At 40.4% G+C, this 18,678-nt stretch overlaps 1 protein-coding gene across 1 annotated transcript in view; it reads right to left on the reverse strand.

The window, feature by feature from the left end:
- Window positions 1-4,186: 4,186 nt before the first annotated feature.
- The window catches only part of DNAAF6 (dynein axonemal assembly factor 6), a 65,778-nt gene continuing 51,286 nt past the window's right edge, over window positions 4,187-18,678 (reverse strand). Inside the window, exons 6-8 of the mRNA XM_072625981.1 lie at window positions 14,746-14,831; window positions 5,020-5,162; window positions 4,187-4,462 (exon numbers count right to left, since the gene is read on the reverse strand). Coding sequence (XP_072482082.1) covers window positions 5,033-5,162; window positions 14,746-14,831 — 216 coding nt within the window. The 3' untranslated portion in view covers window positions 4,187-4,462; window positions 5,020-5,032. The remainder of the gene's footprint in view (window positions 4,463-5,019; window positions 5,163-14,745; window positions 14,832-18,678) is intronic.

An 18,678-nucleotide genomic window follows, 5' to 3' on the forward strand; every position in this document is an offset into this window, starting at 1 on the left:
AAGAACTGATGGATGGTTCCATTAAGGGGATTAAATGGGAGAATCCATGATGCAATCAAGAAATTCTTAAAATACATTATCTTGAAATGTCCAAGTTTGGAATTAGGAAGCCAAAAGCTAATTAGAGCATATACAGGGTTATGCAAATGCCCCTGGGGATTATAGGAGAGGATAATAGATTGAAATAACTCCTAAAGAAGGACCAGAGGCTTAGTGACATACTCAAGTTGTGGCTTTAGGAATGAGTCCTCTAACTCAGTGGTTTCAAACTCAAATAGGAAGATAATGGGAGAGAGTTGGCACTAATCCATACACAGGAATCCCTGCCGGCAGCACATTAACTTAGTTTTAAAATGTAATATTATCTATGTTTTACCATATTTTTATTTATCTTGTTAAATATTTCCCAGTTTCATTTTAATCTGCTTCTTGCCACACTCATGAGTGTTATGGGACCACATGGGGTCTTCAAGACTGCATGTTTGACACCTCTGTTCTAAATAGTGGGAAAGGTTCACCACAAAATCGTGACAAGAAGTGAATTTCTCCTGCATATTCTATTTTCTAGATCTATATGAGTGAAGTTTGGTCTTCTGTAGAAAAGAAGTCTGGTGGTCTTCTGTAGCAAGTGTTTCTAAGATCACTTTTAGCTTTCCCAGTAATCCAAATTGTGAGCATGTCTCTCCTCCCTATACCCCCCTCAAAAATTACCTGGTATTTATTTTCCATATACCTATATGACAGTGGCCAGCCCATGGAGCATGAGTAGGGATAAGCTTGGGTCCTGGTCATTTTCAGGGACAGGTTCAATATGGAAGGAGGTAGTATTGTGGGATAACATAGCAAATCCTGGGTGGTCCTATGATGGATGGAGTGAGGGGGGAAAATAAAGGGGGAGCTTCATTAAAGCTGTATCAAAGAGAGACTTAGCTTTTCTCAGCAATGCAAGGACTTAAGACAATTCCAAAGGGCTCATAATGGAAAATGTCATCCACATCCAGAGCAAGAACTATGGAGTCTGAATGCAGAGCAAAGTGGTCTGTTTTCTTTTTTGTTTTGTTTTTTCTTTCTCATAGTTTCTCCCATTTATTATAATTCTTTTATATAACATGACTAATGTGAAAACATGCTTAATAAGAATGTATATATAGGAGTCTATATTGGATTGCATGCCGTCTTGGGGAGGGAGGGGGAGAAAATTGAAAACTTATGGAAGTGAATGTTGAAAACTAAAAATAAATAAATTTATGAAAAAAAAAAGCTGCATCAAAGAGGATTGGTCACTGAATTAGGAAGAGTTACCCACCCATTAGACTTTAAAAGGAGAGTCTCTTCTCCCTGGCTCTCCCTTCCTCTCTCCAGAGTATGTTGTAAGTCAAATTCTCTTTATGTAACTTCCCATAATTTAGTGTGGTTCCGAACACACATGCCTATGTTGGGATCTTGGGCCTCCGGGTGCCTCTTCTGCTTTTACTTTCTTTCCCTGAGCATAGGTACCTGAACAATGATCCTTAGAGCTGGACTTCTCAGGAATTCCTGGGTTCCTTAGATGGCATTGGCCATACTTTAGGAAGAGCCCCTTATGACTACTCCTTCTTCTTGGACAAGATGGCCCCGAGCAGGCAGATAGATGGACCTAGCTTGAAGAAGACAGTACAGAGCCTAATCACAGGTGAAAAGTCAAGTCAGCAATCCCACAAAGTGCTTCAGATTTCGATGTTTCATCCACCCAGCTCTGGCCATTTAATAGTTGTGTGACCCTGGGCAAATCCCTTAACTTCTTTGGCTTCAATTTCCATCTGTGTGATCTTGGCATCAGACCCTGATGATCAGCTATTGATATGTCATCCTATGAACCTTCCAGATGAACACAATAGTGGTTAGAAATGACTGCATTTATGTTTAAAGGTTTTGCTTTTGTTGTCAGTGTATGCTTGTGAGTCGTTTTGTGGCAAAAACAAATAGCTGTTCTATACCTGATTTATATTATATAGCAGCTACCTTTCTCTTTTCTCCTTTTGGGGGACACCCTAGACACTAACCAAATCTAAATGCTTATTTTCTCCAGGGTTCTAGGGCAGGGGTTAGATAAAAAGCATCTGATGCCCCTCTTTAAGGAGACAGGTTCCCCAAGGATTAAACTTAGTCCAGAGTTTAGAGTGACCCCTTAGTAGGAGAGAGAGTGTGTGAGTTTCCCAGGTCCTCCCCTTCCCCGCTGGGCCCAAGAACTGTTCTTTGTGCTTGTACACTTACATATATATGTTGCAGGGACTTGCATGGGACCCCATGCCAGGTTATAGTGACCACCTAAACTGGGGCTTTAGGATCTAATTTTGGTTCTGTGGTGGCCCAGCATGAAATGATTTTGTGGTTTAGTATGATGTAGTCAATTCTGAATGGTCTCTTGATTATCTTCCTACAGCATGACGGCAATGTGGTGGGGAGGGGGGCCTACATGAGTTAAAAGAACAGAGGGCGTTCAGTTCCCTCTCTCCACTGCACCTGTCTCACATAGTGAGCTCTTTGCTTCCACTTTTGCAGTCCAGGGGGTAGAGGAATGGGCAGAGCTAAAAGAGTTTGTGCCTGGGCCCCTGCCAGTCTTTTCTGTTTTGTGTTCCCTGTCCTGAGGTGACTGAACATGGTTGTCTGGGTAGGCTCAGAGACAACCTTGTGAGTTCAAAAGGTCTGGGAATCCCGGGTCTAACGAGAGGAGTAGTTGGTCACAGCAGAGACAGAAATGGGCTTCTGCCCTGGAGAGGATGACCACTGATAAGAGGATTGGCCGAAGTATGACCGTTTTACCACATATAACAGGAGTTTTTTGCACAGTGCAGAGCCAAGGTGAAATGTAAAAGACCCAATCAGACGGAAGTCCTGCAAACTGCTTCATGAATAGATTGTAAGAGCAGTTACAAGTTACTGAATCCTATGTAATTCTGCTAATGTGTGCCATCTCTTTAGCATTTCTTGTGTGTGTAGGAAGTATTACCTGGCCCATAACTGATTCCTATTGTACACTGAGTATCTTTTCTTACTCTTCCCTTTGTGAAAAGGCTCTAGGAGTGAGCCAAGAAGTAAAAGAGTTCCTGGGGTGTGGGACTTAACTAGCCGATGGGTATGAGAACTGTCTCCCAGCAGACAGGATTCTCTAGTCCTAAGCCTGCTTCAAATTACTTGCTCGGGTTTCCCTTAGTGGAAAATAGAGTGGCACAGTACCCCAGGGCCCTGAAGCGGTTCCTCAAGGATAAATATTTGTGTCATTTCCTTCAATAGAATACTGAAGCCAGGGTCTGTTCCTAGCACGCTGCCTGGCACACAGTAGGGGGCTTAAAAGATTCCTGTTGATTGCTTGATACCTACCATTCTAGAAGTCTGAATATTTCTCTTTCAAAGTAGCCAGTCCTCTGAATTGTCAAAAATGACTACTTATGACCCCAAGGACAGTGAAGTAAGATGATTTCTAGATGGCTATAAATCACTGAACTAAATTACATTGTTCTTGAAGCTCAATTTCATTACATAATTAATACAGAACCACATAAGCAATGCCCAATGCAATTTGGCCTGGAAATGCTGTCTTCTCTTCCAGGGACAAAGTGTACTCAGTCATGCAGCTCACCTTACTTGAGTGATAGTCCTTCTAATTAGAACCAGCACATAAAATAGGGGGTGGGGTAGTACATTTCCCACTGATTCATTGCCATTCTTTGGAGAAGAGAAATGCTTACCCAGAGCTTAGACTTTGGGGCATAATCCAAATAAACTCTTAAAATATTGCCTAGATAAAAGAACGCTAAGACCACAAAGCAGGTAGGGTAGGTTACTCTTTTGATCCAAATCACTTTGGGGACTTAAATCACTCCCGCTCTACTTAGCCACTTAATCTTTGCCTTCCCCTTTTGTCTCCTCAGAAGACAGTCACCAGGGTGATTTCAATTTTAAATTCCATTGAGCTCTTTCTGCTGAAGCACAGCCAACCCAGTCCTGCTTGGTTCTACTTGACCTAATCACAGCCTAGATCCTCACTGGCCCCTCAGCAGAGGAGCCGAACTATCTCCAGGACACATCTGCTGGAGTCCTGGTTTCCCCCAAGCTCTTGTGGGAGAAGGATGATGTCTCTTAATTGTTCACTTTCCATTTCTCAGTTCATTCCTGAGATTGAAGAAAGACACAGAAGAACAGCGCATTTTGGAAGACAAAGGTTTCTTTTATTACTAACTTGTAAATGAAGGATCTGACTGATGGGGGTACATTTTTATCTATGGGTAGATTATAGCTGAACAGTTAACAAGAACAGGGACAAAAGACTAGTACACGTCACCAACTAAGAAGAAAGACTGGAAATGAGGGCAACTGGTAAGAATGACACTTGTTTCTCCAAACGATTTCACAATTCAAGGTGTTCAGTTGCCACAATATAACACAGAATACCCCAAAAAAGGTACTGGTGATAACTATAAGGCTGTATAGGAAAAAAAAGTTTTTAAAATATTTTTAAATGTGACTAATAACAAATATTTCAAACAGTTCCAAATTGCTCAAAGATTACAATTTCCCTTCATTTCCTTTTCCACTCAAATATGTATAATGAAAACGGCAATACCTATAAACAGAATGTCCCCAAAATCCTAGTGTAGTTTTAAGTTTCCAAGCTTAATCTGCACTAGGACTTTTGGAACAACCTGTATACCAACTATGGGAACATTTCAACTACTTTCATGATAAGCCAAGTCTACATAGTTTAACTAAAATTAACCAAATAACAGAGAAATAAGGCCCTTTTGCTTTGGTTTCATTTGTTTTTGCCATCCTAATTGTTGAGCAATAGACTATGCTACTGCACCTTTCATTGGTTTGAGTCCTTAAGACTGCTAACGCTAAAGGACTAACCATTCCATGGCTTAAATATCTCCAGTGTAAATGGATGATCTCGTCATCAATAAAACTATTCAGCATCCAGGGAGTTTTCCTTGGACTCTTATGATGCTTCTGGTCTTACTGAACAACATCTTATCTTACCGCCATTATGATTTCAGAAAAAATTAATAAAATCAAGCTCTCTTTTCATGGTCAGGATGACTTCAAGGATCTCCTTTTCTGTGATAAAACTCGCTTTTCCCGTCTTGCTGTCCACAGGATGGGGAAGGTGCAGGAGCAGTTTACTAAAATAAAGGAATAAATGTGTTAGAAACTGAAACAAAAATGAGAAGATATGTCCTTCACTGGAGTAAGAGAAAAGAAACTATGAATAAGTAGAAGGTGAAGATTCACAGATGAGGTTTCACTTAACTGATGGATAATTTGTTGTGAAGTTTGGCTAACACAATCTCAGGCTAAGGTTGCACTTTTGGTGACAGAGCCATTACAGTGTCCTTCCAACTGTTAACTTTTGATTAAACCAAACGTCCTCTTCCTTGCAATCTCTCAGTCCTATCCCACATCAGTCTCTATCCTCTGCCCCCATTGCATCCCCATCAATGGACCCTCTGGAATCTCTTTTGTTAATAAACTCCCCTTCATGCTAGCTTTCTTCCTCTTATAATCAACCTTATCACCCGTCTTTAATGCTGGTCACTCCTCTCACATCCCCATGCTAATAAGGACAGGGGGAGCCATCCAGTTATGTCTTACTGCCCACAGCCCCTTTCAGACCCTCCTTCTGCTACTCATCAGTCATCAAACTCTCTACTGTTGAGGTTCATGACATCCAGCTGTCTCATCCTGTCCAAATATGTGCTGCTGTCAGCTCCCATCCTTTGGATCTGACTTTCTCCTTCTTCAGGGAGTTCAGTACTTGGTTTTCCTTTCCACCCAAACTCTTGCTCTTGTTCTTAATCACTTCTGTATTCATATTGATGGCCATCTGAACACCCAGTTAACCCCTTTAACTGCCAAGACCTCCACTTCCCCTGTACTTCAGCCACTTATAGGTGTCACAGTTTAGGGTTCCAGATGGGGCATGGATTATGCAAGGCTGTTCCTTTAACTCAGAAACTCCCCTAACTGATGGTCATCCTCTGACCATCCACCTCGCCTTCACTTCACTCCTCAAAAACCTGCTCTTTGTCCTTTGAGAGACATCATGTGCTGGGACTCATCAGGAAGACCTGGGATCAAATTCCCCCCTCAATACTTAGCAGCTGTGTGATCACAGACAGATAACCTCTCTGAGCCCTGGTTTCTGTATCTATAAAGCGAGGATACTAATAGCTGTCCCCAACTCAGAAGATCATTTCAGGTTCAAATGAGACAATGTCTATAAAGCCCTTTGTGAACTTTATACAGTTCTCTCTTCGATATCACCACTTTTCCATTATGATTCTGATATATTGTAGGTTGGCATAAGAAATTAAATGGGAATTTGAGGGGAGTTTTGTGGAAGCCACAGATGACACGTGAAGGCCAGCAGATGACACAGAGTCTATGACCAAAAACTTAACCCAAATTTTACAAGAAGGTACTGTAAACATCCCATAAAAGAAAAAGAAAAAAATCAGACTTCTCTGCTTGTAAGGGAGGGCCAAAAAACTGGATTTTCCAGATTGTGGGTATGCTGCACCCCTAACCCCTGTGATGTGAAAGGGATAAATGTAGTACCCTCAAGATGTTAGTTTTTCTAATTGGTCCTCCAGTCCCTCAATTCCAGACTTCCTAGTCAATCACCCCTGTTCTGGCTTTACTTTCCTCCCATTATAGTCCTCCATCATTACAACTAACCAGTTTAAAAGGGCCCAATTGTACATGTTCCACTTTTACTCCCTTGCCCCATTGTTCTTCCACTGCCAACACCCTGCTAGTTTTTAACTTTGGTCCACCTTTCTGCTCCCCCGTTTGTCCCCTTTGGTGTTGTTGTTTTTCCTCTGTTTTCAAAGAGGACCATGACATCAGGAAGGTGATACCATGACTTGTGACTTGGGTTTTAAGTGAAGGAGGACTGTACAAGGTCACCAGCCTCAGTTTCTCCTCCAGAGCCATCTGGGTCCAGTGACCAGATGTAGATCAGGATGACTGGAGATGGCCCAGGATGCAGTGGGGCATTTGTCCTCTCTACTGCTCCCAAGTCAGTGAACAATTCTGGAGGAAGCTACTAAACCTTGCTGAGTGGGATTACTACAAATTTATGTTTTATAACCTCACTGTTACACACAAATTGTTTTGTTCATGCCTGATTGCCCCCCTTTGTATCCCACTCCCCATAATTACAGCTCTAATCTTCTCAAGTCTTCAACTTCAAACCTCACCCCACCTTTCTCTCTGCCAAGGGCCTCATCTCCTACTTTCATGAAAAGATTGGAGTCATTTGTCATAGGCTTCTTTCTTGCCCTTTCTCCACACCTCAGAACTTCTGGGCATCTTCAGCCAACCTTTCCTACTTTGGCCTTCCTTATGAAGGCCAATCTCTTCCTTTGTGACCTCAGTCTCATCTGATCTCCTCCCTTTCAGGAGCTTGGCTAATCATTCTTTCTCTCCTCTTCAGTCCCTTCCTCGTCACAGCTTTCTTCCCTGTTGGCTACAAACATGCTTAAGTCTTTCAACTCCTTTAAAAAACATTCTTTTGAACTGGATGTTGTGAAATTAGAAAGACCAAACCTTATCCCAAAGTAGAGACAAAAGAAAGTAATTCTCCCTCTGCTTCTGGAGAGATTGGTGCCTTCAGTGTGGGACATTGCATGTCAGGTTAGATCTTTTGGATGTGTTAATTACTTTTCCTGATTTTTCCTCTTCTTCCTCTCTTTCCTTCCTCCCTCCCCCCCCCCCCCTCTCTCTCTCTCTCTCTCTTTCTCTCTCTCCCTCTCTTTCTTTTTTCCATTTTTGTTGTTATAAGGGATGATTTTCTGGAAAGGGCAAAGAGGAGACATACAGAGGAAAATCCAAGGGATGTAAAAACAAATTATAACAAAAAGTCTGTTTTTAAAAACCTTCCTTTGATCCTGCCATCTCTACAAACTGTCACTATAGCTCTACTCCCTTTCAGAGCTGAATTTCCAAAAGGAGGCATTTACTCCATCCAGTGTCTCCACCTGCTCTCTTCTCAGTCCCACACAAGTGGCTTCGAATCCCAGGGCTCTCTTAAGGGTCACCCAAGACCTTGCGCTCACTAAACCTGACATCTTTTTCTCAGTTGTCTTTCCCCCTTGACTTTCTGGGAGCATTCAGCACTGTTGACCATTCCTTCCTTCTGACCACTCTCTCCTCCCCCTGCTTGCTCCCTCCTGGTTCTTTTTCCTCCTCTCTCTCTGACTACTTTTTCTCAGTTTCCTTCAATGTCCCCCTAATGGTGGGTTCATCTCAAAGCTCTGTCCTCACTATTCTTTTCTAGTTCATTATCATTCTCCATGCCCTATGTGTGCCCCTCCAAAGAACTCTGTCCTATGCCCCCTTCTCTCTATGAGTTCCCTTTGTGATCTTATCTGATCATTATTACTACACAGATGACTTCCAAATTCCAGCTTCAAACATTTCCCAGAGGCAGTTAGGTGGCACAGTGGATAGAGCACTGGGTCTGGAGACAAAAGACTCAAGTTCAAAACCAACCTCATACTCTTACTAGCTATGTGACCTTGGACAAATCACTTAGCCTCTACTTGCCTCAATTTCCTCAGCTATAAAATGGGGATAATAATAGCACCTACCTACTACAAGATTTTAGTGAGGATCAAATGAGATTATATTTATAAAATGTGCTTAGCCAGGTTCTGGCACATAATAGGCACTTCATAAATGCTTATTCCCTCCCTCTAAACCGGCATTTTCAACTGCCTTCTGTACAGCATGACTAGGATATTCCACCCAGACCTTAAACTCAATATATCTGCAGTGGGAAGAGTACTGGATCTGGACTCAGAAGGCCTGGCTTTGAATCCCAGTTCTATCCCTTCATGTATGACCTTAGGCAAGACATGTCTCCCCTCTGGACTTCAATTTCTTTTTCTATAAAATTGGGGGGTTGGACTATATGACCTCCTCTTTTAGTTCTAAGTGTATAATCTTAGGATCATGGATTCCCCCTTTCCCCAAACAAATCAGCTCCCAACAAAACCCTAGCAACTCAACCTCCACAGTATCTCTAATATGTATGCCCTTTGCTCCCCTGATATGACAGGCCCTTATCACTTCTCTCTCTGACTGTTATTAAAAGCCTCCTAAGCCTCTCCCTGTCCTCCACTTTCCTCCCTCTCCAATACTTCCTACATATCATAGGACACTGTTCTGACTAAGGCATTTCCCTACTCAAGAATAAGTTGTTGTGAGTTATTTCAGTTGTGTCCAACTCTTCATGACCCTCTGACTCTTCATGACCCCATTTGGGGTTTTCTTGGCAGAGATACTGGAGCAGTTTGCCATTTCCTTCTCCAGCTCATTTGACAGATGAGGAAACTGAGGTAGAGTGAAGTGACTTGCCCATGGTCACATAGCTAGTAAGTATCTGAAGCCCTATCTGAACTCAGGAAGATGAGTCTTCCTGACTCCAGGACTGGTGTATTTTGTGCAGTGCAGTGCCACCTAGCGGCCCCAAGAATCAGTAGTAGCTCCCTATATCTGGTCACTGGATCCAGATGGCTCAGGAGAAGAAGGTGAGGTCCCTTGCACAGCCCTCCCTCACTCAAAACAAAGTCAAGTGTCATGTCATCATTTCTCAGATGTCATGGTCCTTGTCAAAAATGAAGGATGAACGCAACAACAACAACAACGAGAATCAAGTGCAAATTCCTCAGGCCGGCCTTCCACAATCTGGTCCCAGCATATTCTAGGCTTACGTCCTTGTCAACCTGGACTAAGCCATACCCTGAACTTGATATTCTGTGTGGGAGCACTTTCATATATTCTCCATGCCTAGCATGTACTCCCTATTCATCTTTGCTTCAGAAAACTTATCTTCCTTCAAGATGAAGCTCAGGTACCATCTCTTCTGAAGTACCTTCCAGTCGCAAGAGGACTCCTTCCCTCCTCAACATTTCCTAGAGTATTTTGTCTTGAATCTCTCCTTTCCCCTGATACTCTATCTTGCATTCTAGTTATTTGTGTATATATCCGGTCACATGGACACAAACATTTTTCAGAAGTAAATTTAGGGTCTTGTACAGTACAAGTGCTTAATATGTACTAGAATAAACTAGTTTGCCCCATTAGTCCCCAAAGTAGCATAGGAATAGAATGACTCATCTTGTTTCATTGACCTGTGCCAACCAGGACTGTTGGGTCAAAGTTGAAAATCTGAAAGGTTCTATGTCTGAAGTCCTCACCAGAGGGCTAACAATGAAGACTCAGTTTTGGCTTAATTACAATACCAGACTAATGAAAGTGGTTCTATTTTCTTGCTGTTGGCTCTTCTGACTCAACACTGATCAAAAAAAATCTCCCTGATAGATTTCTGGATTTGTTTTCAGTTGATGGCTCAGTTGTCCAGCATCAAGCACTTTAGCGTAACGTGGGTGATGAGACAGCCGTCATTCTGTCATAGTGCTATGTGTCTGAATTATGCATGGGCCTGGCATATGGAAGACTCTAAAGAAAAGGAAATGCTTGCAGCATTTATTACTCAGTTTTCTCTGATAAAAACATTAAGTATTTCTAAACAACATGGAAGGATGATCTTTTCTAGAGGCTACAATATTTCAAATCCCTAAAAGAAAACAGTATTTTTTTGTTAAGCGCTTGAATTGAGTATTACTTTATAAAAACAAAACACTTGAAAATCAATTCCCTCTCTGATCATATATGCGGACCTAAGTAAGTCCAGGAGATCTTTCTCATTAGAAATATCGATCACACATCTCGAGTTCCTAAGGTGACCTTTTCTGTGAGGATTCAGCTACTTGAAAAGTTACAGACTAGGAGAAAGAGCTCCCTCTACAGGCAATGGCTCAAAAGCAAACACTCCTGCCCCAGGAAAAACATTTATGTGATCTGTGAAATTGTGTTGCTGTAAGGATTGTGGTTTGGTTTACATATTGGGATGATTCATATAAATGCATCAAAATAAATCAGCAGGCAGAAATGTACATACGTACCTTTTTAAATCTGTTGCTCATAATACAGGTTCTGCTAAAAGTGGTACTTTTTTTGGTTTTTACTCTACAAATAATGCTTTATTTTAAGAAGAAAACTTAAAACTCAACAGTGGAGTAAGTTATTCTCCTCAGTCAGAGTCAGTGCAAGAAGTTACAGCAGAGTCACTGTAAGAAATTAGCTGAAGAAGTAATGTCGATTATAACATGGATTTCTTTGTCTAGAGAAATCCACTCCAAGGGGACAGCTCCCATTAGAGTGATCAGACTCAACTAGTGCTTCTGCTTTGGTAATTTCAACCAATTAAGACTTTTAGGAGAGAAGTACATTTGCCTGTTGTGTTTTACTGGATAATGACTGAATTAAGATTAATATTTAAATGCGACAAAATTCTATTAAATATTTAGCAAGTAAAACCTTCTCTTCCTCCAAGATGAAGCTCAAAGTACCACCAACACCAGGCAGACAGCATCTCTTATCTATCTTTGTGTTCCTACACAGAGTAGTCACTTGATAAAATATTAATAGAAGGAAGGAAAACAAATGCTCAAATCACCATAGAGTCACATTTAAAAGGACAATTCCTGTACCATAAAATCAACTTGGACATTCACCATCCACTTTGTCTTTATGTTTAAGATTCACCATTCACTATGTCTTTAAGTATGGAGTGGTGATGCACAGCATGGCTGACGTTCTACACACGTTTGGAAGGATTCATCATTGAGTCAACTGTGGTGTGATATGCTGGAAGATGATGTACCATGCTATGGAGGGACTGCATGTCTGTGATGGTGGAAGAAAACCAGCATCACCACCCCCCTTCCCCCCACTTACCCTCCCCGCAAGGAAACTATGAATTCTTGAAGAGCTAAAGTACTGTTCTTTAAGAGTTTCTGTTACATCACTATTGTATGAAGATCAACTGTGAATAAGCTATTCTGAGCAATACAATGATCCAAGACAGTTCTGTAGGACTTATGATGAAAGGTTCTGTCCATCTCCAGAGAAAGAACTGGAGGACTCTGAATGCAGATCAAAGATACTTTTTCTTTACTTTCTTTATTTTTCTTGGGGTTTTTTTTTTGGTATGTTTTTTCTTTCACAGAATGACGTATATGGAAATGGATTTTGCATGATTACACATGTACAACCTATGTCAAACTGCTTGCCTTCTCAATGAGAGGGGGGAGGGGAGGGAGGGAGAGAATCTGGAACTCAAAATTTGAAAAAAAAGAATATTAAAAATGTTCTCACATGTAATTGAGGGGAAATAAAATATTAAATTTTTAAAAAGAGTTTCTCTTCAGTCATCTAAGGTCAAACATTTGAGTTAACATTTTCTCTATTGAAATTATGTGAATATTAGCGATGACATCCAAATGTCAAAATTTTTAAAATGTGCACAAAATTTAGAGAGCTGCAGAATTTGGGTTTGGAGACCCAATTGTCATAGGTCAACCTTGCTATGTAGTTTTGATTTCAGTATTTAACAGATTAGAGAAGCAATTTGGTTTCTACATCTAGATGATATATCTATATCTATATCTATCTATCTATCTATCTATCTATCTATCTATCTATCTATCTATCTATATATATATATATATATATATATGCATTTTCTAGACCCACTAAAGGAACCTTAAACTTCAGGCAAACTAGAAAGGGCAGCCAAGTTTCAGCCATGTATTTCAAAGGTTTGTCAAACTACAGGCAGCTCTCAATTATTTACATTAATGAAGAGTAACGCTGGTGTAGCTCCCCAGTCTGCATCTCCCCCACTTTGATCACTGGATTTTTTAACTGTTTATGATCAAATACACAATAATGTACTTAGACACAAGCAGATACTGATGTCACCAACCTGAGGTTGCAATGCTTTGGTTTAGGTTTCAAAGAATTCCCTGCTGAAAGAAATTAAGCAGAATAGGTATTCATATCAATGTTCATTTGGAAAGCAAGATTTGAGTTGTGGAGAATCTAAGTTCAGATTGTTATGTTTGTCCTTTGTTTTCAGGGAAATGATGACATGACTTGTAGTTGACTTTGTTTTGAGGGAGGGAGGGCTGTGCAGGTCACCAGTCTCACTTTCTTCTCCAGAGCCATCTGAATCCAGTGACCAGATATTCATCGGGATGACTGGAGATAGCCCAGGATGCAATGGGAGACCCTTACCCTTTTAGGCCTTAACCTTTTCAGGTACTCACTTAAAGTGAGGTAACACCAATTCAGTGAATAGGCCTCTTTAAGAAGTAAGTCAAGGGATGTCACCCTTTAATTAAAAATTAAATTTAAAAAAATTAAGCTGGGTGGGGAAGACCCTCAGGGTTGCTGTTCCAAAGAGAAACAGTTACCGCTGACATTCACTCAAAGCCAAGAGGGCCCAAAGTGGAGCTTGGGCAGGGACCTATTGTGGAACAATCTATGAGCTTCAGAGAGAACTGGGTTTAAGGTTCAGATAGTTCAGATAATAGAGAGCTGACTACACCAAGATACCAATGGGTGTGGCATGGTTGAGGAAAACTGATCCAAGTCTTCTTTAGCCTTTCTTCACATATTTTTAATTGATCCTTTTGCTTTTACATCTCTCCATTTTAAAACCTCTACACCCCTTGCTTCCCCTACCTAGTCAACCATACCTTATAACAAAGAATTTAAAAAGAGGGGAAAAAAGCAGTTCAGAAAAGCTGTTTGACACATGGACCCCACCTGACAATATATGAACAGTCCTGCACTGGTGCAAAGAAGGGAGGGAGATGCATTTTCTCATTTCTTCTTTGATTTTAAGCTTGATCATTATAATTACACAGCCCTCATTTTCATTTTGTTGCTCCTTCTGTCTAGACTGTCATTGTCTTTGTATATATTGCTTTTCTAGTTTCTCTTTCTTAATTCTGCATCAGTTCATCTAAGTCTCCCTAGGCTTCCCTAAATTATTCACATTTGTTATTTCTGGCAATATGGTAATATTCTATTACCTCCATGGACCACAATTTAGTTAGCCCCAATTGATGGGCATGTACTTTGTTTCTAATTCTGTGAATCATTTTAATGAGTATTGCAGAGATGAGATCCCCTAATGGATATAGGTGTAGAAAACTGCATGTATTATCAAATGAAGCTGATGGTCAGTTTTGCTAAATTGTTTTTTCTTTTTCTTTTTCAATCTTTGTTACAACAGAAGACTCACTAGATAAGAGATGGGGGGAGGATACCTTTGGAAATGAATTTGATGTAAAAACAAAAAAAAGTATCATGAAAAAATGTGATTCTTAACATTTTCATTTCAAGCAATTGATGACAGAATTGGATTTTGCCAATGCTAATCATATTTAACCATTAATATCTTATACATAGAAATTTTCAAACTAGGTTCTCTACCTGTGCTATTCCAGTAAAGAATTTGTACAAATTCACATGCAAGGCTTAATAGCTTTGAAGCATCTTCACTTCCTAGCATTTATCTTAACATGTCAATTAACTGCATCATAAGCTAAAGATCTGACTGAGAATTGGGGTTTAAACAGGCATCTAAACTCTTCCAGATATGCCAACATTATGTAAAACAAATATCTGAGTAACTAAAACGTTCACTTTCCAGTGGGATGCCCTGGCATGGTATAGGCATGACCTCTCTTTAGGTGCCAAAGAAAAATCACTCTATACATTTTAGATAAAATGTATATGCTATATCGACGGTATACACTATTCCAACTATTATGTTTAACTTACTACTTAGGGGTACGAAGATCAAGAACTTTTTCGCGGATATCCAGAGTGATGTCAGAAGACTTGGTTCCTGGCAATTTAATTTTAACCTGAAAGAGAAAATGAGAATGTTTCTTTAATCTGAGAGTTTTAGAGCTTTCCAGGTGAAGAATTTAGGTAGGTCTCTTCCCTTTAGGGATTGTGGGACTCCTTCTCTAGGACTGGGTTTAAGCTTAAGTGGGGAGGGAGGCTTTGGTAGAGAAACTTTAGATTTGCTAAAACCAACTGGAATTAGGTGAAGAAAGCTACTAAAATATCTATACTCTTTGATTCAAAGAGTTCACTACTAGGTAGAACCCCAAGGAGTTCAAGGATAGGAAGAAAGTTGTCATACACATTAAAATATTTGTAGTAACACTTTTTGTGGTGGCAAAGGAGTAAAAATAAAGTAGATACTCATTGATGAGTTGTTCAATTGTTTCAGTTGTATCCAACTCTCTGTGACCCCACTTGGGGTTTTCTTTTTTTTTTTCTTGCAAAGCACAGTTTTATTTCTTTTTATATTGACTCAATATTTCAATTTCCTCCTAATACTGTTAATTTCTCTTTTTTGTTTGTTTTTTTAATTAATTTATTTGTTTTCAGTTTTCTACAATCACTTCCATAAATCTTAGATTTTCTCCCCCCTCTTCCCTGAGATGGCATGTAATCTTATACACATACATTCTTATTAACCACATTTTCACATTAGTCAGGTTGTGTAGAAAAATTAAAATGAATGGGAGAAACCATGAGAAAAACCCAAATAAAACAAAACACAAGAGAAAATACTCTGCTTCATTCTGCTCTCTGATTCCATAGATCTTTCTCTGGATGCGGATGGCATTTTACCTCGAGTCCTTTGGGAATGTTTTAGGTCCTTGCATTGCCGTGAAGGGCTAACTCTATCAGATGTGGACTGTTACTATGTACACCCATTTGGGGTATTTTTGGCAAAGATCCTGGAGTGGTTTGCCATTTCCTTCTCCAGTTCATTTTACAGATGAGGAAACTGAGGCAAACAGGGTTAGGTGACTTGCCCAGGGTCGCACAGCTAGTAAGTGTCTGAGGTCACATTTGAACTCAGGAAGAGTCAGCCTGCCTTCAGGCCAAACACTTTATCCACTGCAGCGCCAGCTAGCTACCTTGCTTACTGATTCAGTGATGGCTGTGGTCCATGAATGTGAAATGATAAATATGAAGACTACAGAGCATACCAGAAAAACAATACACACAATAACTACAACCGTGTAAATGGAAAAGACAGCAACAATAATTGGAACTGACTGCAGAATTAGAATGACCAATCTTGACCCTCAAAGAAGAGATAGAAGACATCTACCCCTCTTTCCCTCCTCCTTTGCAGAGGTAAAGGACTGTGGGTATGGAATACTATATATAATGTCAAGCTTTTTCAAAGTGCTGGTTAGTCTAGCTGAACATTTTTTTTCTTCTTTTTTCTTTCTGGTTCCAGGAGATGGTTCTTTGGGAGGGAGAGGAGGAAGGAATACATTTCAAAATGTAGGAGATATAAAAACAAAAAGTATCATTAAAAATTTATTTCACACCAAAATTCCAACTGCAATACTATTGAAAAATTACTGCAAACCAAGAACTTAGAGCTAACTAATTCTCTCCTCTGGTGTAACTACAATTAAAACAGTCTCCCATCTGAGGCAATTAAAGTTACAAGTTGAAAATGTGGTTTGAGGGTGGTTTTTTGGGGGGGGGGGGAACAGGGAAGGTGGAGGAGGAAGCAAATTAACTCTGATAGGGCCATGTTGTTATCTTTCAAGGTAGTCCTTTCCTTAATAGAAGGTCTTAACAAAAACCACCTCTTGAAATATAATGAGGCATGCTATTAGAGACTTACCCTTTAATATATGGAAAGTAGAGAGAGCTGCCAAATGAGCCCTATCTGATTGTACCCGGGATCTGACCAGGCCTATAACCGCAAATAGCTTAACAGGATTGACCAACCAATTTAGGGGATTAAAGTTACTCTCTTTGCATTAAGATGCAAACTGAATAACTTCTTTTAATGGGAGGCTGGGTGAACCAAGGAGAACAGGCTGAAGTATCAAGGGGGAAATTTCCAAGCTTTTCATCTAAACTTTCTGAACAGTTAATCCACAAAAGGAAGAATATGCTGTTTGAGTGCAGTGTCTGACCCCGAGTGTGCATTAGCCCTAGGACCTTGTGCTTGACACAGGCCTAAAGCAGGAAGCCCTGAAGATACAGCTAACTGTGGCTCTTCTCCATGGCCAAAGCGAAAGGGGCCAAGGGAAGGTGTGGAAAGGAGAAAAGTGATAGAGATGGGTCACCCTTTACAGGACTGAAGCTGACCAGAAATGATCCGAGACAGACAAAGGAGCAAAGGAGACAAGCCAAGATCCAGGTGTAAAGCCAGACAGGGTCAATATGCTGAGAGAATCACAAAGCAAATGGAGACAGATACATGATCCAGGTTGATAAGAGTCAGACAGCTGGGTGAGACAACCAGGAAAAGACAAGGGCAGAGTCCAAAGCTAGCTTGGGCACATAGCCTAGAAGGGCTAAATCCTATCATCCTAGAAGTCCCAGAGCGACAAGGAATTTTAGCACCAAATATGTCTATTGAGATTAGTTGATCCAAACCCCTCATTTCACAGAATAAAAAAACCTGAAGCTCAGAGAATTTCAGCAACTTGTTCAAGGTCACAAATACTAGCTCATGGTCAGGTGGGGACTGGAATCCAGTTCTCCCAATACCCAAGCCAGTTCTCTTTCCACTGTATTATGCTCCTCTATTTTTATACTTTGTTATCATGATCACTCAGTATGTGTACTCTGCCAGTAGAGATCAAAACCCTTCCCTGAAGTCTCATCTTAGACAAATCATGCCTAGATCTTTCTCTGAATTCTCTATAAAACATCTGCCCAATGCACCAGAGACCTTCTTCTGGGTCTTTTAATATTTTGGAGTTACCAGTGAATCTCTTCAAATGTGAGGAAGAATCATAAAATGAACAAGCCCCAGTGGTTGTGGCAGTAGATACAGTGGTTTAGGGCAGTCTTTATGTTTAAAAGCAAGTTTTTAATGGAGTTGATTTTCACCAGATCAAATGAGAAATTTATCATTTTTTTCATTTCTTAATAACATAAAAAATCATATAGGGAAGGGGAAAGCATTTATATAGCACCCACTATGGGCCAGGCACTATGCTAAGTAGTACTTTACATGTTATCTCATTTGATCCTCACAACCCTGTGAGGAAGGTGCTGTTATACAGCAGGCAAATGCCCCAACACCAGTGAATTAACATGCTCAGGATGATGACAATGACAACTACTACTGTTACTGCTGCTACTACTACTACTACTAGGATTTATAGAGCACTTCAAAGTTTGCAAAACACTTTCCAAATATTATCACATTTGATTCCTCACAACAACCCTGGGAGATAGGCGCTATTATTATCCCCATATTGTAGATGAAGAAACTGAGGCAAACAGAGGTCAAGTGAATTGCCCAGGGTCACACAGCTAGTAAGTATCTGTAGTCAAATTCTAACTCAGCTCTTTCTGACTCCAAGTCCAGAGTGCTATCCACTGTGCCACCTAGCTGCCTGAAATAGGGTTCAGCAAAGGCAGTATCACCTGGAAAAGTACAAAACTTGGGCCATCTACAAGCACATTTTCTCCTAATCACTCCTTCCTCTACATATATACAAATGGGACTCTAAAATTTGAAATAGACCTGGCAACTGATTCCTAGAAAAGAACAAAAACGGGAAAAGAGGTTTATGGCCACTAGGTGGCGCCACAGAGCAGAGAGCATTGGACCTGGAACTAGGAAGACCTGAGTTCAAATTCTTAGACACATACTTACTAGCTATGTCAGACTGGGCAAGTCATGGCACCTCTGTCTACCTCAGA

The sequence above is a fragment of the Notamacropus eugenii genome, chromosome X (assembly GCF_028372415.1).
Source record: "Notamacropus eugenii isolate mMacEug1 chromosome X, mMacEug1.pri_v2, whole genome shotgun sequence".
Taxonomy (NCBI): domain Eukaryota; kingdom Metazoa; phylum Chordata; class Mammalia; order Diprotodontia; family Macropodidae; genus Notamacropus; species Notamacropus eugenii.